We start from the raw sequence: 20,980 nt of genomic DNA, 5'->3' as shown, positions 1-20,980 counted from the left end.
AAATGCTTCAGCCCAGAGGGAACCAGAGCTTCCCGCGGGTGAATGGGATGCATAGAGCACCCTGTATTAGCATCACAGCATGGCTGGGCTGGAAGCAACCATAAACCCCCCAGCCCTACTCCTGCCATGGGCTGGCTGCCCCCCCTCAGCTCAGGCAGAGGGCCCATTCATGGCCTTGGGCACCTTGAAGGATGGGCACCTACAGCTCTGGGCAGCAGTGCTGGGCTCTCGTTATAAAGTTAAGCATTAACCTGTGCTTTTTGGTTGGCGACCCTGCACAGCAGGGGGGTTGAAACTCGATGATCATTGCGGTCCTTTTCAACCCAGGCCATTCTAAGATTTTACGGATATATTAACCACACGTTAAGCACTGCAGCGTGCTGAGCTGCCGCACTGGTTAAAAGCCACGCCATTAAAACATAAATAAAGGAATCCGTTCGTAGCCTCGCATCTGCCGCCCGTCTCACAGAACGAACGGGGCACAAAAGCAGACACGCAGCGCCGCGGGGAGGGGGCGTGGCTTTGAAACGGAAGGGGCGTGGTCTAACGGACGTAACGTGATGTGGGCGTGGCCTAGCGGCTTGGTCGCGTGACGCGGTGACGTCAGACGCCGGCTGGGAGCGGAGGGTCGCCATGGCGAGCCAGTCGCAGGGCATCCAGCAGCTGCTGCAGGCCGAGAAGCGCGCTGCCGAGAAGGTGGCTGAGGCCCGCAAGCGTGAGTACGGCTTGTGGGGCTCCGGGAAGGCCGGCTTGGGCCGCGTCAGGCCTGCCGAGGGCTCTGCGTTGGGCTGGGCCTCAGCGTGCAGGAGCCGGTCGCTGTGGCTGGCCCTGTCGGTAGCTCTGGCAGGGTGCGGTGGGACGTTCGGAAGGGAAGTTCGCGCGGCAGCCGGTCGCTTCTCACCGTTGCACAGCTGGAGCGAAAGAAAGCTGGGATTTCACGTTCTTTCTGCTGTTTGGGGTCACCCTGAGGTGCTGCGTGCTTGCGTGAGCGAAGCCAGATCCGTACGTGGTCTCATATGCCTACTGGATGAGCCTCCAGTTGTGGCTGGAGGAAGCTCACTGCTGAGTGGGGTTGGTAGGGTTGTAGCTGTGCATCAGGTAGCTGGAGCAGCGTGGAGAAGCAGGCCGGCAGCGCTTTCTTTATTGTATACGTGTGCTCTTTGGAAACAGGAAAGAATCGGAGGCTGAAGCAGGCAAAAGAAGAAGCCCAGGCAGAGATTGAGCAGTACCGCCTGCAGAGGGAGAAGGAATTCAAAGCCAAGGAAGCAGCGGTTAGTTCACTACATCACTCTCTGTTACTGCCCTGCCCCCTCGCTCTGACAGCTGCCCTCAGTGTGGAACGTGTTGCCAGAGGTCTGTTTCCCTTCTGCTGATACACGGTCACATGTTGGAGAGATCGGTGGAAATGAATCAGAGCACGGTGTGCTGCATCCCAAGAGCTGGGAATATCAATTGGCAATGAATTAACTTCATAAACTCGTATACTGCCTGGTGCCCTGATGGGTCTCCCTCTCCTCAGACCTGCTCTGTGTAGCAATGTCAGAAAACACTGAGCAGATTCCTCATCTGACAAGCAGATTCCCATCATGCTAACTTGGTAGGAACTTACTTTGGAGACACAGCTCTTTCTGATGTTGTAAGGCTTGTGCTCCGCTCAGTAGTTTTGCTTACTGTTTCCCATTCTCCTTTCATTCTGAGTAAGAAGAGCCCTCAGAGGTGCAGAACCAAGGGCCTCTTTCGTGGTGAGGGCTGTAGTGCAGGTAGAATGTTTCCACTTGCTGTGTACACTTGCTGCCATTTCTTCTGAAATCTTCAGAAATTGATCTAGCAACTCTGCCTTCTGTCCTTCTTCTAGTTAGCACACCACGTCCTCTGTTCTCCTGTGTAATTACTTCTCCTGCCAATCAGTGTAGATTAGTATTTTTAAAAGTCATTTGTTAGCTTGCTTCACTCTGTGTGTGATAGTGAGCAATTCCAAACTAAAAAGTGAAATTTGCTGCTTGACAGCTGGTTCTGTTTTACTTGTTCTTCTCCAGAGAAGTTTTTGAATTCAGTTGCAGGGTTTTACTTGGCTCAGCTTTTCTGTGCCCACGTTTTCCCCACTGTATAATCAATGAATGTACAGATGTTACAATTATAAAACATACCAGAGAGTTTGGCTAAGCAGTTATTATACCAAAAAAGAATAGACAGAGTGCTTACCCATGTCCTGGGCTCACTGTAAAACTCCAAAGGAGGGATCTCCAGCAGAGATCCTTCCCCACTGGCACTCAGCTCTTAAATGGGTCTAGGAGAGGTGCAGCCAGGCTCCACCCCTTCCAGCAGCACAGGTGAGTTGCCTTCACCTGCTCCCCCAGGGCTGACTCAGTGCTCGCCTCAGGTGATCAATCAGAGGCTCAGGCTGTGATTCAGCAGTTTCCATACACCCACTTATAACAGGACCTCTCTTGCCCTTGCTTACTGGTCAAGGGAGACACTGTAAGCTACAAGAGACTCCTTGGGATGAACATGACCTGGACCACAATTATATTTAGGAGCCAGGTTTCTTGAAAGATCCTCAAAATACGGAAGCAACCAGGGTGATCTGAAATATGAGCTTAAACTAAATCACAAGTGTTACTTTATTTGTGCTATCTATGATAGTAGTGCACAGGGCTTCCCAGTTTCAATCACCAGTACAGCAGGGCATTGACTTAGAGTCATAGAATGGCCTGGGTTGCACAGGAGCACAGTGCTCATCCCGTTCCAACCCCCTGCTGTGTACAGGTCACCAACCAGCAGCCCAGGCTGCCCAGAGCCACATCCAGCCTGGCCTTGAATGCCTGCAGGGATGGGGCATCCACAGCCTCCTTGGGCAACCTGTTCCAGTGCCTCACCACTCTCTGTGTGAAAAACTTCCTCCTAAAACTTCAGACATTCCTCAGAAGCTCGTGCTCCAAACATGATAATTACTGAGTAAGAGAAGATAAAAGATGTAGGCTGTTATGATAAACTAGGATATGTTATGTGGGAAATCTGAGAGGACAATGCAGGCATGCTCCTACTTCTTCCAGCACAGTTATTTCCTCAGCAGACATAGCTGAGATGCAACAAGGCAGTCGAGAGCACCAAAATATTGAACCAGTCAGTGCTTTCTTTGCACGTAAGCTTTCTCTTCCCTTTGCTGTTTGTAGGCACTTGGATCTCATGGCAGCTGTACTACCGAAGTCGAGAAGGAGACCCAGGAAAAGATGAGTGTAATCCAGCAGAACTTCCAGAAGAACCGTGAGCTGGTCCTCTCCCAGCTGTTGTCTCTGGTGTGTGACATCAAACCTGAAATCCACGTGAATTACCGCATCAACGGGTAGTGCAGGAAGGAGGGATGAGGGTACCAGGAGTGCTGGCAGCAACATTTGAGCTTCAGGTGGAACGTGCAGCTCACAGCCACCCTGTAACTGTTCTTCTTGTAAAGGTGTTAAATTATTTCAGTGAGTTGTAGGTCATCAGTGTTTCATTGGTTTCTGTTAGTTTCTTTCTAGATTGAGAGCTTATCCAGACATTAAATGGACACGTCTCAAATCTGTGCTAAGTATATATTCAAGCTGACGGATTAATGCTCCCTGTTTTCTGGTTAGTATTCAAAGAAAGGCTGTCCTCTGAGAAGCAGAAAGCGGACCTGAGTCTGTAATCTGGACCTATGTATTCTTGTTCACTAAAATGCATTTTTCAGTGTGTTGTTAGCATTTGTGCAAGGTTAAACTTCATAAGAATTCTCTGGCTGTACAGCGCTGGCTGATGATGTTCAGGTGCTTGAGTTTCTCTGTCTTGAATATCCTCTGTATATTCTGCTGTTAGCTTGAGTTACAGGTCTGGCTCTATGACACTTGAAAGTAAAAACCTCTCCTTAACTCAAAAGTCTCTAATCAGTCTTCTTGTAACAACAAAATTGTTCTGAGAGTACCAGCAGGACTCACTGTTGCATGAAGAGTCTGGGCTCTGGAGAATGAATATCAAGTATTAATAAGAGAGCAAGAAATAAAACAAATGTCTGAAGGTCACAGCAGGTAAGTTTAAAATCCATTACAGATCTCCTCCTCTTGGCTCCAGTCTGATGCTTTACCTGCCAGGTTGTTCCAAAAGCCTTCAGGAACAAATGTTCTTTGAACTATTAGGAGAAATAAAACGTTGCCAGTTCAACAGTACAGTTTGATAGCCAGGCACTGTGCAGTAATTATCCTTCCCTGGTGGCTGCTTGTTTATACCAAGGTCATGTAGCATCCTGCTATTCCCAGAACAGTGTGAAATAAGTGTTAGGGCTGTCCATGCCTCGCTTCCTAGCTCTTTAATCAAGAATACACACAAATACATCATGAGCTTTTGTTTCAGCAGTTTATTCTGTCCCAGCAGAATATTAAAATATAGCTTTGCTTTCTTATTTTTGAGTTCAATTTAATACTTTTTGCACAGAAGAGGCCTCAGTCAGCACAAAGTGGATCAGAGCTGCAGTTAATGCAGTTGCCAGTCTAAGGAGGAAGCCTTGCTGCTGTTTCTCAGTCAAAACATCCTGGATTTTTGCAGACCTTCAGTGCAGCACTGAAAAGCCTCTCAGACCCGCAGGGTAAGATTGCAGTTGGGAGGGAGGAAAGCAGGATGGATGGAAGTCTTAACAGAGGAACAAGTATCTGCCTGCAGTCGTGCTGTGCTACAAAAGAGAACGCTGTGTTGTCTCCTGTTGGTTTTTTATGTTAGCATATTTTATGTTAGCATACTCCAATTCTTAAAGGATCTCTTTAGGAATTGAGGCTATTAAATGGGTTGTAAAAGTGAATCAAAAGCTCCTGTGAAGTCGAATCTGTCAGGCTGGGAACACGCCAGGTCTGCGCAAGGAGAACAGAATCAAAGCACTTTTAATCAGACTCATCTGACGGCCAGAGAAGGGCTGTGGCCTCATAAAAGGTTGCAGCCATGCTAATTCCAGTCTGTCCTTTGGAATTGAAGCAGTTCCTCCTGTTGAGAACAGGTGGTCAGGCTGCAGCACATTGGTGCTTTGTGAAAGTCCTGGTAGCTCCAGGCTGTAATTAGCAATTTCATCCTGTTTGTTTATCAGTAAAAGGAGACTTGCTTTGTCTGCAACAAGCACAGCGCGTGCCTCCACTTGCTCACAGTTCATAAGCTTCCCTTTGTTAAATGAGCACTTTCTGTTCTTACCCTCTGCAGTGAGGAAGATCCAGAAGGAAAGGATGTGTAAAATTCTCCCCAGATTATTCCCTCACTGGCAAAACAGCACGTGAAGACCTTCCCTTTAAAACATGCACAAGTTTCAATGCTTGCAAGAACATCAATTTTCTGTAACGTTTCCCTGAAATTTACCTGTTGAGAATTACCTGGCTGTGTAAATTCACACAAAAGCATTTCCATTTGCTTCTCACTGGGAAATCTGGCTTTGTTTGTGATCTAGATAAGTTGCTTTAGTTCTTAGTTAGAAGTTCTTTAATCTTACAGTGAGGTGTAGTGGGAAAGGAGACCTTATGTGCCCAAGCCAGACTGTGCTGAAAATGCTCTGTGGGGAACAGTTTCATACTGGCAGAGGTCTGGAGTTGCTCGGTTTCTTACCTCTATGGTCTGATGTTTCCAGCTTCCTCCTGTTCTGCAACAAATTTGGTTAAGAAGAGCAAGGCCTATCCTAGCTGCTAGTGCAGATCTGCCTCCAGAGTCCCACTGCTGCTCTGACTGTGTTGTCCCTGGCAGATGTGACCCTAAATGCAATAACCCTATGTGTAAGAAGTTGGAGCTTGCCCTTGTACCTCAAAAAGGGCCCAGAAGCTGCTTTAAGCATGTATAAAACTGTCTGATTCTTTTACTTTGAGTTCTCATCCCTGGAAATATAGACAAATTGCCTGCTCAGTCCTGGTGCTGTATGGAGGTAAAGAGCATTCAGTGCATTTGCTGTTCAGGTCATGCAGGATCAAGTGGGTAACTCTGGCTGTTTTCCCATGGTTCAAATCAAGCATTTTCCTTGGATGAAATGGGCACAATCAGGAGACTAACACAGCATGATTTGCTAATGGTCACATTCAGGTTCATAAGCAATGGTCAGAACTTTGATTTTTTTGTAGGATTCCTTTTCAGACATTGTATAATCAATGAATGTAGAGATGTTACAATTATGAAACGTACCAGAGAGTTTGGCTAAGCAGTTATTGTACCAAAAAAGAACAGACAGAGTGCTTACCCATGTCCTGGGCTCGCTGTAAAACTCCAAAGGAGGGATCTCCAGCAGAGATCCTTCCCCACTGGCACTCAGCTCTTAAATGGGTCCAGGAGAGGTGCAGCCAGGCTCCACCCCTTCCAGCAGCACAGGTGAGTTGCCTTCACCTGCTCTCCCAGGGCTGACTCAGTGCTCGCCTCATGTGATCAACCAGAGGCTCAGGCCGTGATTCAGCAGTTCCCATACAGACATCATGCAGGCCTACATTAATAGTTAATGTTTTTCATTTCTAAAACATTGCTGAGAAGATCTGTCATCTGTACAATGGGGAAAGCACCAGATGGACAAATGGTTTATTAGCACTGAAATACCAGCGTCATCTGGACAGCTTAACATTGCAGTACGAGGTGCAATTAGGACACACATTTGTGCTACTTGAAGCCTGAGTTCAATTTTCAAGGCTTGCTTGTGCTGATGGAGCTTGCTCCCTGCTCAGCTTGCGGTGCTCAGCCTGAAGGTCAGCATCTCCTTCTCTCTGCTGCCTGTTGCAGGAGTTCTGGCACAGGTTGCCCAAGGAGGCTGTGGATGCCCCAGCCCTGCAGGCATTCAAGGCCAGGCTGGATGTGGCTCTGGGCAGCCTGGGCTGCTGGTTGGTGACCTGCACACAGCAGGGGGTTGGAACCAGATGATCCTCTTCAAGCCAGGCCATTCTATGGTACTCCAGATAGAGAACCTCCTGTGTGGGACAGGCAAACTGGGAGGAATTGGGCAGTGGCAACTGTGGGCAGATGGACTGTGGCCTTCAGTTGTTGCCCAACACCAGGGGTTCTTGCACTGGTGCAGATTAAGATGGAAAAACCTGAATCATCTGATTCCAGCTGAGGTTTTGGCTTGCAGGTCTCAATAGAAAAGTCTATTGAGAACCCTCAAGATCAACATCTTACTGTAAAAAAGCAGTTCAAAATATTCCAAGAAAAAAAGGTGAGTCTCATCTTTCTTTGAGGCTGAAAGGAGACAACACTAATTTCATGCAGAAAAGATTGTATCTCAGACCGGCATAGGAATAGAAAATAAATAGGTATTAAATTACATTTGGCTGTTGCAAAGTAATCTAATAAAGCATCTGCTGAATCAATAGCCAAATCATTATCCAAGGCACACAGCAAGCATTCTTTTTATTGTTTTTTTTTTCCTTAAATTCGAAGCATAAGAAAAAGGATTTTGCATTACCATAATAAAAAGAAGCAGAGTGCTTGAAGTCTCCACTGGAATAAAGCAGAAAGAAAAGAGCCACACTTTATGCAAGTGTCATTTTCTTCATTTGAAACGTGTATTTTAGGAATATTGTGAAATGGAGATTTTGCATTTAATGACTGTCAGATCTGTCAGCTTTGCTGAGCTGCCTGACAAAACGCAGCCTGCAGAAGAAGGCTGTGTGCAGGGAGAGCAGAAAGGCAAGACGAGGCTCTCAGCAATTCTATTCACCTAATTAGGGCTCATTGGGGGAAAAAAACCGAACAACAACAAACTGACGGAGCAGTTACCTGCTGAAAATGCAGTTTCATTAAATAGAAGGAGATCTGCTGTGTTGGCTGCTGCTCACGGCTGCAACTTGCATGGCAGAGACTGCAGCTGCTGTTTGCAAGCAGAGCACTCCTGGAATCGGGTTCTCTGTAATGTATTCATTAATGCAGCGCGATGGAATAGGGAGTACAGTTATATTTCCAGGACACCAAGCTGGGAAGAGAAATAAGCAGCACAAAGGGTTGAATTACAATTTAAAATGATCTTGAGAAATGGGCTAAATGATCTAAAACGGACAGCATGGAACTCCCAAAAATAGAGAAGTGCAAAAATGAACTAAAAGTGAAACAAAGAGCACGGAACAGCTGATAACCTCTGTACAGGTTGTGAAAATTTGGGTAAACCTCCCCAGACACAGAACTGGCCAAAGCTTTATTTTTGAAATGGAGTTGTCACAGCACAGCAATGCAAATGTCTTGTGGCAGATGGAGGTGAGGAAGAGATTCGTTGTGGTTGGTCTTTGGCAGATCTCCACTTGCAGGGCTTTGCTCCTTGCTTTGCAGGTGGGGCAGCTCCACAGGCTGTCAGCTGTGCTCCGTGCAGCAGCAGCACTGCTGGGATGCTGCCAGCGCCCCCCGTCTGCTTTGCAGGCAGAGTTCCTGATTTCTTCTTCCTTTTCCTAGTTTTCTAAATGCCTTCCCAGTTTACTGATTGACTTTGTGTTTGCATTGTAACTGCAGTAATTGGTGCTGCTCTCACAGAGTCATGGAATGGCCTGAGTTGAAAAGGAGCACAGTGCTCACCCAGTTCCAACCCCCTGCTGTGTGCAGGTCGCCAACCAGCAGCCCAGGCTGCCCAGAGCCACATCCAGCCTGGCCTTGAATGCCTGCAGGGATGGGGCATCCACAGCCTCCTTGGGCAACCTGTGCCAGTGCCTCACCACCCTCTGGGGGAAAAACTTCCTCCTAATATCCAACCTAAACCTCCCCTGTCTCAGTTTAAAACCATTCCCCTTTTCCTATCACCATCCACCCTTAGAAGCAGTTGTAGCCCCTCCTGTTTATATGCTCCTTTCAAATATTGGAAGGCCACAATGAGGTCTCCCTGCAGCCTCCTCCAAACTAAACAAGCCTCAACCTTTCCTTATAATTCAGAGGGCTGAATTTCTATCTCCTGGCTGCTTAGCGCTAAACTTTTGGTGGGACCATTAATAGGAGGAACAGGAATGTTATGGGACATCTGTGCAATGCCTAGATTGTTGTCAAGGCCGAGCATGAAATATACAGGCTGTTGATTGAAATAGATTACTCACTGAATGCTTTATTGGCTGTTCTGCAATGAGATGAGCGCATTCAGGAAGCTGGATGGCTGCAGAGCTCAGCAGAACAGCTGCACTTGGGTTGTTTTTTGCCCCCTCCCACCTTGGCAGGGTTGGCTGTGTTGGTACAACAGGGTGAAGCCAAGCTCAGCGCACACGTAGAGGCACTCCCTGCTCAGCCAGGGGTGCGTGTGAGCAGGTAATGAGGGCAGCTGCTCCCAAGCCTGTTGCCCTCGCTGAGCTGTGCCTCAGGTGCTTTGCAGGGAGATGATGGTGCTCTTTCCCAGCACTTGGATCACCCAATTCTACCGTGCGTGGGCAAGAAGGAGGAAGCAAAGCCAGATCTGGTGAGGAGTGCTTGAGAAGAATGCAGCCTTGGTATGGGTGGGGATGGGAGCTGAGCCTCGAGCTACCAACGTCGGTGAGAAGATGGGTCTGATATTTTCACCACCTGGGTGATGTTATGTGTGAGCCACCAGCTCCCAGGGAAATGATATCTCGTGTGGATCAGCGGTTTGAAGGCAGTGCTGCTCGCCGTGTAGCCACGTGATTTAATGAACACTTTGCTCAGCAATGTCTGGAGCCAGGAGGATTGCAGAAGTTCAGCCCTCCCGAAGTGGAGCGGGCTTTTCTCCAGGAAGTGTGCACACATGGCGCAGTGAAGCATGGCAGGATTTGTTACTCTTTTTTAACTGTTCACTAGCAGTTGCTCTGATATTTGACTGACTGAATTCCCAGCTTTTGGGTTCCCTCCAGCTTTTCTGTGAGCCCCAGGAAGGTGCACCCCAGCCTTCTCTCTTATGCTGTCTCCCAAACCTGTCTCTTTTGGCCTAGAAACCACAGTGCTTTGGGAAGGTCCATCTGGCTGTGAATCCCATCCTGCTTCCATTCTCTGGAGCGCAGTAGCCAGCAGGAAACCTTCTCTTCCCTCAGTATCAGAGCAGCCTCCTGTTGAGAGCTGGGCTGCAGTTCCCACCCCGTTATCTCCATCTCTGTGCCTTGCTGTGACCATTTGCTCAACATCATCCTGGAGATCTTTGCTCACCCCTTTGGATTCCTCCAGCCCTGCTGCTGATGCACGGCACTGACTCAAGTATTCACCACGGCTCGTTTGATGCAGCTCCAGGATGTGTACTCACTGAACCCTGGCTGATGGAGAAGGAAGAGCAGAGCCTTCAACTGTGCCAACTGCTCCATCCGAAGCCCTCCTTGAGTCCAGCTGTGGACCCCTACCCTCCAAAAAGCAACCTGAGCTCCTGCAGCGGAGTCTGTCCCCGATGGGGAAACAGCTTAGAGAAACTCTAGAGGGTTAAAAAAAAAACCACAGCTCTGAAACGAGCCCGGGGGAAAAGTCACATGCACAGGGGAGGTTTTGCAAGTCAGTGCTTGTGGCGCGGGGTGATGGGAGCGCAGAGCTGCGGGCGCTCGCCTGCGCTGTGCATCCCAGCAGTGGGACCTCCCCAACCTGCAGGGCACAGTGATGGGCGGTGCGGGGCAGTGAGGAGGAGGAGGGAGCAGAGTCTGCACCCCAGGAGCACGGCTGGATGAGGTATGGCTCCGGTGGGCTCTCCGTAGTGAGGACACAGCAATGGGGCTAGGTTGGCTGGGGCTTGGAGAGGTCTGTAGGGGCAAGGGGGCAAAGGGAACGGCTTTGTGTTAAAATAAGAGGTGCACAAAGATGCAGAGCCCTGGGGAGCGCAGGCAAGGAAGGCTTTGAGGGGCCAAGCTCCATGCACAGGAGCTATAAGAGGCAATGGAGCCAAGTGAGGTCTGTGCTGCACAAATGGCTTAAAGCAATGCTCCTGTTGTCTCTGGGCTCGGCTGTGCTGGGGAAGGCTGTAGCTATAGAGCTGCCCTGGATGCTCCCACAGAACTCAGCATGGGTGCCTGGGACAGAGAGCACTGCTTCAGCTCTAACTTAATGTGACAGCTTGTAATTAGGCTTCCCTTCTGTCTCCAGCACTGAGTGGGTGCTGAGGCCATCCCTGTGCACAACACACACCTCTTATGCAAAGTGCACCATGTTTGGCTTCTTCAAGTGTTGAGTTTCCAGCCTTTGCAGTTATTTTGTTCCTCCTTTACAACCATACAAACCTTTTGTTTTGCTTCCCTTGCCTCAATTTCCTGTCTGACAGTCCAGGCTATCCTGGCTTTGTGCAAAGGGGTGATTGCAGCAACAGCCATGAGTAACAAAAAAAAGCAGCAGCCCTTTTGGAAGGAGAGCTGCTGAGATGTGATCCTGGGCAGTGTGCTCTATTTGACTGCTTGAAGCAGGAGGTTTGGACTGGGTGATCCCAAGGGGTCCCTTCCAACCTCAACTGTTCTGTGATGAGGGACCCCCAAACCTACCTCCTGGTGCAAAAAGGTGGAGTTAAGCTTAAAATTAAACGATAGCTTTGTCAGCAGAGTTGCAAGAATGGAAGATAAGTAAACTTCAAAGCCTTCCATGCACTTGGTTTGCATAACCACCCGCAGATCCTTGCAGCATTCCCTGGAAAACCCATGGGAACGGCAGCTGCTGTGGGGGTGAAGATGAGCAGAGCTCCCCACGTTGCTTCCTGCTCTGCTGCTGCTCTCCTCTGCTTGGGCGGGTGCGCAGTTCTTCCTTATCTGCACCATTTCCTTCCTGTGATAGGGTATTCCTGTAATCCAAATAAGCAAGAGGAAAGCCTGTGCATATTGCACTGTTAGCACCTGCGTGGTGGTAATATCAGAGAGCTCAGCGCTCTCACCCTTTATTTGCTGCCTCTGCAAGATCTTTGAATTCTTCTCCTTCCTCTTTTCGGGGCTAGAAAATGCTGCCATGCTCATGGGAAGCAGAATCTCCAGGAAGTCACCAGTGGGAGTCTGAGTGAGGATTTCACAGCCTGGTCCCCGGTGAGGAGAGCGAGCTGCCTGCTGCCTGGTGCTGTGAGATAAGGGAGATCCAAGAAACGCTGAATTGCTGACGCTACAGCACAAAGTTCTTAAGGAGCGGTGCCTTCAGCATGGCCTATAAAAGCCAGGATGGTGGGGTTGAGAAAAACAGCTCGCTTTCCTCCGTCCTGTATTGTAAGAGTGATTCGAAGGAAGGATCCCCGCAGTGGGTGAAAGGTAAGTGAGCAGGGTTGGACCGGAAAGTCCTTCAAGAGTCTCTTCCAACTTCAGCAGTTCTGCGGGTCTGTGAGCTTGCTGGTGACTGAGGAATGCAGTGCTGAGCAGAGCGCCAAGCAAAACCTTAAATTGTTCTTTGCAAGTGAAGAAATCTTTGGGAAGCTTGACCTGTGCTTTCTGAGTGCCTCTCCTCCCCATTAACTGAGTGCTGCCTCTGCAGCAGTGCCTCTGAAGCAGGGGCTGAACGAAGTGCCATGGATGGCCTTGTTTGCACTGAGTGTTCAGCAGTTCTGTTCATGGCACCTCCTGTGCTCTGCTTTCACAGCACTGAAGCAGCTCTTGTTGCTCCAGCAGAGGTCACAACCTGAGCTTCTCTGCATATTTTGGGTATCTGAGCTCAGTACCCTGGCATAGTCTTATGCCAAGCACCTCAACCAAAGCCATGGAGAACAGGAGAGCCCATCCCAAGGGCTAAGGCCACTTGTTTTCATTCTTTCTTCATACTCATCACCTCCACTGCTAAATCTGGGGATTAACTTCAGCAAAAAAAGTAGGACATTATTATCCTGGAGATTCTGGATGCATCTTCCCTTCTTGACTTGAGGCAGTCACACCCTACTGTAATGCAATTCCCTCAGTTAACTTGGCACCTTCTGTACCTGAGCAGTGAAGAGATGATGAGGATAGAGGATGAAAGCAGGACAGAAGGGAAAGGGGAGTGCATGCTGCCCTTGGGCCAGCACAACAGCCTGGGGGAGCACTGCGCTGTGCCATAGAAGCAGCCCCAAGGCATGGGCTATCCCCAGAGCTGCAGAGAGGAAGGAAAGCTGGATGAAACGTGTCAGTGAAATAGGAGCTCATGTGAAAACACCACTTTCTTGGCCCTCATTTCTTCCTGTTGGCATAGCTCAGCTTGTGTAAGCTCTGGGGGAATGCCATCCATTCGAAGTACGCCGTGGCAGTCTGTGTTGTCAGCCTTCCCTTCACCACAGGCTTCTGAGCTGCTGGCATTAAACCCATGCCAAAGCCATGCTGCTGACCTCTCTGGGTTTTTGCAGAACCCCGCAATGGCCAGGTGCTCATGGTTCTCAGCATGGACAACACCTGCTCATCTGCCTCCTTCGACATGGAGCTTTGTGCAGAGAAACTCCAGTCCCTGGGGGTTCAGGTAAGCTGCTCACCTGTCATCTCCCCCGGTGGCCCATTGGAGTGAATGCTGGCTGGGTTGACACTGTTTGCACCCAGATTTTTGGTTTTTTTGGGGGGTGTGAAGTTGGTTTGTTTCAGTTTAACTTCAGTCTATTCCTCATTGACTTCAAGACAACTGTAATGACCTTGGCTTAAAGCTCCGTGAAGAAACCCATTCAGCGCAGGTACAGCTGAAGAGCATGAAAGCACTCCAATGTGCTAGAACATCCCTGGGACAATCTGTCTCGTCTTGTCCTTTGCCATAAAAACATGCTTTTTCTTCTCTGCCCTTTGCAGGGAGACATCGCTCACTGCAAATGAAGCATGCAGCATTCTGGTCAATGACAGCCGTAGGGATGAGGCTGGAGTCTGAGCCTGTGCCCTCTGCACACACTGGGTCTGCAAGGCAGGCTGAGCCCCACCAGACCTGTCAGAGCTGTTCTGATGGAGCTGAGGGCCTGGTGGGGTTGGGGAATGGCTGTGCCCCAAAGGGCAGTGGGGGCTGCACAGCTCCCAGGGCAGTGGGCATGGCTCTGGAGTTCAGGGAGGCCTTAGGGTTGTGTAGAGCTGCATGGAGCTGGGAGTTGGACACTGTGATCCTTTGGGTCCTTTCCCACTCAAGGCAATCCATGATTCTTGCTCCTGGTTCCCTGAGCAGGCGGCAGCGGGTGAGTGGAGGAGGCTGATCGAGGAGGCAGTCCTGAAGCCCGAAGTGAGGCGATACCTCTTCTACAACTCCAGGGCATTCCAGATAGCCATTGCTGTGGTAAGGATGCTGGGCGCTCCCTCCGTTTTGCTGTCTTTTGCTTTGTTTTTAATGGAAAGGCTGAGTTTGATAGTCCTTAGCATCCCCCTTGAGCCCAGTGTCCATCTCCCTTCACCACCCTTAGTGCTCTGACACAGGAGCTTCCAAAAGAGAGGGACTATCACAAGCGTTACCAATATTCCTCAGTGAGTGCGTAGCTTATCTAAATGGAAGAACTCAACTGAAAACGTTCCTAGATATGAATCATCATTAATAATTCAGTTTGTCTTTGATGATTGGTAACTTTTGATGATAAACTAGTTCTCAGTCCTTCTAGACCCCTCTCTCCTTGATTTGTTATTGCAAAGAGCTCATGCCCTCCCTCACTCTCTGAATATCCCAGACGACTTAATTAATTTATGGCAAGGTCTCTTCTTCCCTTGACTTCTCTCACTTCTGAAGTTTTACAAGAGCCATCCATCTCTCTGGGTTCTCACAGATTTTCTACATGTCTCTCTGGATAAACATTTACACCACGGTCCAGCTCTGCTCCTTTGGGCACTACTGGGAGGCCAGCGTGCTGGTGACTCTGGCTGCTGTGGCTGTCACTGTGGTTGTGATCCTGGTCATCGACCACCGCCAGAGAAAGGTGAGCTGACCCAGGGAGCGTGGGGAGTGAGTTCCCTCCCACTGAAGTGCTGGGATCTGCAGCTTTGGTACACGTCCAAAGGAGGGCAGCAATGCTGGGGAAGGGTCTGGAGCACAAATCTGATGAGCAATGTCTGACAGAATTGTTCAGTCTGCAGGAGAGGAGGCTCAGGGGAGACCTTATTGCCCTGTACAACTCCCTGAAAAGAGGTTGTGGTGAGGTGGGGATTGGCCTCTTCTCACATGTAGCAGTGATAGGATGAGAGGTGATGGCCTTCAGTTGTGCCAGGAGAGGTTCAGGTTGGATGTTAGGAATCTTTTCTTCTCCAGAAGAGCAGTGGTGCATTGGCACAGGCTGCCCGGGGAGTGGTGGAGTCACCATGCCTGGAGGTGTTGCACTGAGGAACCGTGGGGATGTGGCAGTGAGGGACACAGTTAGTGGGGATGGGTTGGGATTGCGTTTGGTGCCCTTAGGAATCTTTTCCAATCTTAATGATTCTGTGTGGATGCTCCATCCCTGGGAGGTGTTCAAGACCAGGTTGGATGGAGCCCTTGGCAGCCTGCTCTACTACCAGATCTGGAGGTTGGTGGCCCTGCCTGTGGCAGGGGATTGGAACTTGATGACCTTGAGGTCCCTTGCAATCCAAGCCATGCTATGATGCTATGATTCTATCTCCTAGATGCATATGGGGATCATGGTTAGCAGGGAGAGGACAGAGTATTTTTAGAGCAGGCTCAGAGATCTGGTTCAGGCAAGGGATGTTGTAGCTGCGTGTCATAATGCCTAGAAAGTATGTGTGAAAGTAAGAAAGGGATGCTCAAAGCATCTGCTGTTGCTGGGAAAAAGCAACCATTGCACAGCTCCCACTCCCACGGTGGTGAGCAGCCTTGAGCTGGGCCAAGTTTTGCCACAGAGCAAGTTATTTTTTCCTGCATTCTTTCCTAGATAAATATGAATACAGATGTACGGCTGGCAGCTGTCAATGAATTCTTTATCAAACACAGCTTAATTCTGGGGATTACTGATGTCCTGGATGGGCCACACAGCATCCTACAAGTATCCTTTCTGTGCAGAATTTTTCCTAGCCCCTGAGCAGCCTGATCTGGTGAGGGGCAAACAGCCCATAGCAGTGGAGTTGGAACTTGATGATCTTTAAGGTCCAATCCAACCACACTGTGATTCTGTGATAGGGAGAATGTTTACTGATGTAGTGATCCATAAGGCTTTACACAGGGTGAGATTTCTAAGGTTGTTTTCTTCCTATTGGATGGCGTGGAGAAGTGGGTATTTTTCTTCTCCCATCCATAGGCATTGAGATATACCCAAAGGCCACTGGGAAGAGTCTAAACGACTGAAGTGAAATTAGTCCTTGGGGCAGACAATTATTCCTGAAATTGTATTACGTTTACATGGCAATGATGGGTCTTATTATGAGAATCACAGCAGTGTGCCTATGGCAAAAACAAACAAACAAACCACAGAAAAGTGGAGTCCCAGTTGTGTTGTTCCTTGCAGAGAGGAGCTAAGCCAGCAGCATCTGAGTGTCTCTGCTCTCAGGAAGCAGCAGGGTCTGTTGTGACACAAGGGGAAATGGTTTCCAACTAAAGGAGGGGAGATTTAGATTGGATATAAGGAAGTTTTTTACAGTAAGGGCAGTGAGGCACTGCACAGGTTGCTCACAGGGCTGGTGATGCTCCATCCCTGCAGACAGGCAAGGTCAGGCTGTTGGGGCTCTGAGCCCTGCTGGAGCTGTGGGTGTCCCTGAGCACTGCAGGGAGTGGGACCTGATGGCTTTTAAGATCCCTTCCAACTCAAACCATTCTATGATTCTTAACCTGCTCGTCCCAGCTGTGGTTTGTGCACTTCAGCCCCGAGCGCTGCCTTCAGTCCCTGGCAGCCCACATCACAGAGCTGCGGCAGGCACAAGAGGTAAATGACAGCAGGCACAGCCTGTGGTGGCACGGCCACCCTATGGCCTGTCTCTGCTGGAAACTGGGAGCTGGGCAAACTGGGAGGTGGACAGACTGCATCAACTGGTGCCCAGTGCGGCAGGAATTTATTTAGGACCTGTGGTGTGAGCATAGCTGGGTGATCGACTGCGCAACTTTCGGTAAAGCAAAGTCGTCAAGGGTAAATGCTGAAGGCAGGTGTTACTGTCTGAAATAGCTGACACCTTGAGCTGTCCTCTTGAAATAATGAGATAGCCTGAGGAATAAATAAGCACCGCACTGGGTACCTGGATGGGAATTTTGTCCTCTTGGCCTTTGGAAAGTCTCTTCCTTTTTGTGGGTGCATAGATATCTAAACTCTACTGGCCAGTTGTGGCTGCAGGACAGGAGGTGAGGGGGTACAACCCCCAAATCTTGTACTTTTCTTGACTCCTGAGAGGATAGTTTTGGTAGGAAATCATGTTCTTTGTCTCCTTGCATCCCCCAAACTGTCCTTCTCCTGCAGCTGGGCTGGCGGCACAGGCTGGACCAGCTCTGTGTGGTGATGGAGGTGGCTGTTCCTGCAGCAGAGGACACTTCATGCGAGGAATCACCTCTCCTATCCGGTGGGGAGAGCTTCAAGAAAGAGTCCATGATGTGCAATGAGCTGCTCCACCTCATCCCTGAGGGCCCCCCAGAGGTAATGAGAAATACCCTCCTATGGGCAGAGCACCTCCTGGGCAGGTTGCCTCCAAAGTTCGTCCCAGTAGACATCACCTATGGGGTAGAACAGCTGCAGACCTAGAGGTCCCCTCATGCCTTATCCAGTCCTGACAGTAGTAAGCAGTTCATGCTTATGGCCTTGATGCTGTCTGTTATGGGTCAGACGTTTCCTTCTGGTCCCTATTTGGAAGTAGATGTCTGCTAGGACCTGGTGCCCATGTCTGGGCCGCGTATGGCCATGCTGAGCCCTCAGCTCTTCCATGGAACATGCCCTCAAACACTCGTGCCATGCTGAGTGACAAATGCGTCCTCATTTCCACTCAGCAAGAAACTTCAAAAGAGATTATTCTGATTTATTTCTCAGTTTTCTGCTTGCTGTTACTAAATGAATTCAGTGCAGGTGACATCCCTGTTGGTAGAAGCTCTCCAGCCATCTGATGGCAAAAAAAAACAACACCCAAGAGGAGGTGATGGCAGAACAGGAGGGTCCCTGAGCAGCCTGGCTCCCAGCCACCCCATCCCAGCCCTGGGCTGGCCTTGCTGCTTGCCCCCAGCCTGGTACGTCACTGTCCTGGGGACAGTGTGACAGCGCTGCTGAGCAGAAGGGGATGTGGAACAGTTATGTATCTGTCCTTGGCTTCTGTCCTGATTCTGTTGGACAAGAGCAGTGTTTAGAATGAGGCAGACACTGACCCTCTCGTGCTCGTTCCAGGTGATGGCCCAGCAGCTCCTGGTGATCTTCAGTGCCTGCTACGTGAGGCTGCTGGTCAGTGGCCGGCTGCCCCGTCCTGTGCTCTCTGGGCACGTGGAGGGCAGCAGTGTGCCCTGCCCATGCCAGTTCATCCAAGCCTCTGTGCTCAGCACAGGGCGCTGCTGGCTGCCGGGCAGAGGGCTGCGGGGGGCTGAAGGGCAAGCACAGCAGTGTGAAGAGGCAGAGAAGGCTTTCACCACTCATCCCGGACTCTGGAAGAAGGAGTGGAAATAGGACTCTAATAAAGCATGCAAACTTGCCATGCATTCATTACTGCTGTGCTGTAAGCCCACAAGCCATAGCAGCGGGGTGTCACCGGTTCGCTGTGCACAGGGGTGGTACGAACCAGGCTCTCAGACTCTGTGCTTTGGCTGATTTTACCTTCTTGGAAGCAGTCTGAATGCAAAGTCAGTGGGAGCACAGTTTGTTTTCATAGTATACAAATTGGATTCACTGCTGGGATGCAATGGCTTGTGCATTAGCCACGTGAAGTGCTTCTTGGTATGGAGTGCTGCTTGGAAAACCTCCTGCTGGGTCAGCATGAGGGAATCAGGCCAGGCTTAGAGCACAGGACTCTCCAGCAGAGCCTGAGGAGGAGACAAAGCTCAGCAGCTCCCATGCTGTGTTCTGGACACCACAGTTGCCCCCACATCCCAGAGAGGGACATGGCATCCCCAGGGAGGGCTGTGGTGTCTGCAGGGATGGATGCAGCCTCTCTTATCCACAGCGACAGGAGGCTGCCATGGACCCTTTGTTACTGGTAGCTGAGACAGCTTCCCTAATTGCAGTAAGCACCTAGCAATTAACTGGTGTTAAGCGTTGAGAAAAACTTAGCTTTAATCAAAGGAGGAGTTTGATTCCTCTTGCTAATGCACCCCGGCACCTACCATGCTCTGGCCTTATTGCAAGGCAGATGGCTAATGCCTCACTTTTCCTTCGTGTGCCCGTAATTAAAGCATCAGTGATGAGAGACATCCCTTCCCCCCTCCCAAGGATACAGTTGTTATTCTATGGGAAATGTGATATTCTGGAGAGTTTACAGGACCCCCAGGCACACAGCTCCCTGGTACATGGCAGTGCATTCTATTACCAGCAGAGTGCCAGGTGATGTGAAGTCACAAAGGTCCTCCAAGAAAGACATTGCTCGGGGGGTATCAGTGCCACAGTGGGGTATGGCTGCATGGCCCTGCTTTTTGCCCCAGAACAAATCACTTTGTGGGCTGCTCCACGGGGCTGAGCGGTGGCACTCGATGCTGCTGGCAGCACAGAGTTCCCAATTGCTGGGCCATGTAGCTTTGGGCTGAGGGGAAGGGGACAACAGTTGGCGAATGGCAGCAGTGCATCACAGGGGTTGTACCAATGGCCCTCCCCATGCTGCCCAGAGCCCACCCCCATGAGATGGGAGCCCTGCTTGGGAGGGTCTGCCAGGAGATGCCGAGTCTGTGATAGGGTGCAGCCAAAAGGAACAGAAGAAACGGAGTTCATCTAATGGGCTGAAGGAGTGGTGCTTGGGCCGGTATCCTGGCTGTGATTCAAGCCACTCCATGATCAGACTTTCTCTCCAGACAAGCCGAGGCCATAAAATATGCAGCGTATTTGCCATGCAGAAATCCCACTTATGCTCTCTTGAGGTTTCCTTACCATTGATAATTACTCAAACCTTTTTCTATGGAGCTCAGCAAAGCTGTCCTTCCCACCCTGCCTGCCTCACTCTCCTCTGCATTTTTGCATCCCTGCAGCCCGGTTCCTCCTCCTCCTGTGGGGATGGAATATGGCTCCATGGTGTGTTTGAAGCATGGGGAGCTGGAAGCTGAGCAGACCTAAGAGCCAGGTGAATTCTGAATCCTGTTTTCTTAGGCCGGAGCAATGTGCTTCCTATCTCCAATTGCTCCTCAATGAACTGAGCTCCTACCTCAATGACCTTGCCTCGGGGCTAATGGGAAGCAGGCACTGCATCTCACAGCACTGCAAACCCATGGCCTGGGCTGCTGCGGAAGAAAGTGCAAGATTTATGGTGTGAGATAGAAAGGAGATAACATCACGTGGTCTTGTTCCGGTGTTTCATGCTGGGAGGTTTGAGAAAGCTCTGATGCACAGGGCTGAAAGCTGTAATTTGGCACAGAGAGCTTTACATCAGCGGGAGCCCTGCTGTGCTTTTGTGCAGTGCCAGTGAAAAGCAAGGGCATGAATGAACGTGAATCACAGAATGGTTTGGGTTGAAGGGACCCCAAGGATCAAGTTCCAACTCTTAAAAGCATGGGCCACGATCTTTGCTCTTAATGCTTAATAATAACTCCCCATCACATCACCAGACAGCACTGGAGCCTCCAGGAATGCGTGATGCAAGATCTGTAAGTGTGGTAAAATTCAAGTCAAGGAAAAAATCCAAACCCTACACATCCTCCTGCCGCTGCCCCAAGTCCTGCCCCAAACCCACAGCCATCACTCCCTTCTGGAGGACACATCCTCCCATAACAGAGGCTTTGTCAGGACAGGAACGAATGGCTGAAACACAGCTTTGTGTTTTAGCAAGGAGAGCTGGAGGGTTGAGCTTCTCTTCCAAAGCTTTGCTTACCAAGCCTTTGGTTTCCCCCACTCCAAAACTAATGCAGGTAGGCGTTGCCCTTTGCCCAAAGCGAGCCATAGAACTGGTGTGTCCCGCTGTCCCGGCTGTGCAGGCACATCCCTCTAGATGGTGCTAAGCTAAAGAGAAAAGGGTGGCCTTGGAGCGCTGCCCTGCACTGTGCACCTCTGCATGTTGGGCACCGCCATGTCTGGGATGGGAGAACAACTCTGCTCACTGTGTGTTCCCATGCATCCATTCTCGTGCCCTCCTATGGCTCCTGAAGATATCCCTCGAGCAAAGGTAACGAG

At 50.0% G+C, this 20,980-nt stretch overlaps 2 protein-coding genes across 5 annotated transcripts; both read left to right on the top strand.

The window, feature by feature from the left end:
• Positions 1-597: 597 nt before the first annotated feature.
• Positions 598-3,894, top strand: ATP6V1G1 (ATPase H+ transporting V1 subunit G1). Its single transcript, XM_042879357.1, has 3 exons — positions 598-715; positions 1,171-1,271; positions 3,174-3,894. The coding sequence occupies exons 1-3, from the start codon at positions 634-636 to the stop codon at positions 3,345-3,347; spliced, it is 357 nt and encodes a 118-aa protein (XP_042735291.1). The 5' UTR covers positions 598-633; the 3' UTR covers positions 3,348-3,894.
• A 6,546-nt stretch (positions 3,895-10,440) lies between these two features.
• Positions 10,441-20,147, top strand: TMEM268 (transmembrane protein 268). 4 transcript variants are annotated; one of them, XM_042879369.1, is made up of 9 exons: positions 10,441-10,578; positions 11,822-12,122; positions 13,181-13,290; positions 13,969-14,076; positions 14,555-14,704; positions 15,650-15,760; positions 16,553-16,633; positions 17,159-17,332; positions 18,068-20,147. In XM_042879369.1, the coding sequence occupies exons 2-9, from the start codon at positions 12,017-12,019 to the stop codon at positions 18,338-18,340; spliced, it is 1,113 nt and encodes a 370-aa protein (XP_042735303.1). In that variant the 5' UTR covers positions 10,441-10,578; positions 11,822-12,016; the 3' UTR covers positions 18,341-20,147. The 4 variants fall into 4 exon arrangements, with proteins under 4 accessions (XP_042735303.1, XP_042735305.1, XP_042735306.1 ...); XM_042879371.1 differs by lacking the exon at positions 10,441-10,578 and adding an exon at positions 17,756-17,973 and having other exon boundaries at positions 11,600-12,122; positions 18,068-18,159; XM_042879372.1 differs by lacking the exon at positions 10,441-10,578 and adding an exon at positions 17,756-17,913 and having other exon boundaries at positions 11,600-12,122; positions 18,068-18,156.
• Positions 20,148-20,980: the final 833 nt, after the last annotated feature.

Source organism: Lagopus leucura, unplaced genomic scaffold (genome assembly GCF_019238085.1).
Source record: "Lagopus leucura isolate 7727_CA_CO unplaced genomic scaffold, USGS_WTPT01 Super-Scaffold_100022, whole genome shotgun sequence".
In the NCBI taxonomy this organism is placed as follows: Eukaryota; Metazoa; Chordata; class Aves; order Galliformes; family Phasianidae; genus Lagopus; species Lagopus leucura.
Note: the sequence above shows the minus strand (reverse complement) of the source record. Positions and strands in the feature narration are given on the sequence as shown.

What these genes read in the sequence shown, in the direction of transcription:
- ATP6V1G1 (XM_042879357.1), top strand. Translation starts at nt 634, where the DNA reads ATGGCGAGCCAGTCGCAGGGCATCCAGCAGCTGCTGCAGGCCGAGAAG. An exon ending in GGTGGCTGAGGCCCGCAAGC is followed by an intron (nt 716 to 1,170) that starts GTGAGTACGGCT and finishes CTTTGGAAACAG; the next exon opens with GAAAGAATCGGAGGCTGAAG. An exon ending in TCAAAGCCAAGGAAGCAGCG is followed by an intron (nt 1,272 to 3,173) that starts GTTAGTTCACTA and finishes TGCTGTTTGTAG; the next exon opens with GCACTTGGATCTCATGGCAG.
- TMEM268 (XM_042879369.1), top strand. Translation starts at nt 12,017, where the DNA reads ATGGCCTATAAAAGCCAGGATGGTGGGGTTGAGAAAAACAGCTCGCTT. An exon ending in ATCCCCGCAGTGGGTGAAAG is followed by an intron (nt 12,123 to 13,180) that starts GTAAGTGAGCAG and finishes GGGTTTTTGCAG; the next exon opens with AACCCCGCAATGGCCAGGTG. An exon ending in TCGACCACCGCCAGAGAAAG is followed by an intron (nt 14,705 to 15,649) that starts GTGAGCTGACCC and finishes ATTCTTTCCTAG; the next exon opens with ATAAATATGAATACAGATGT.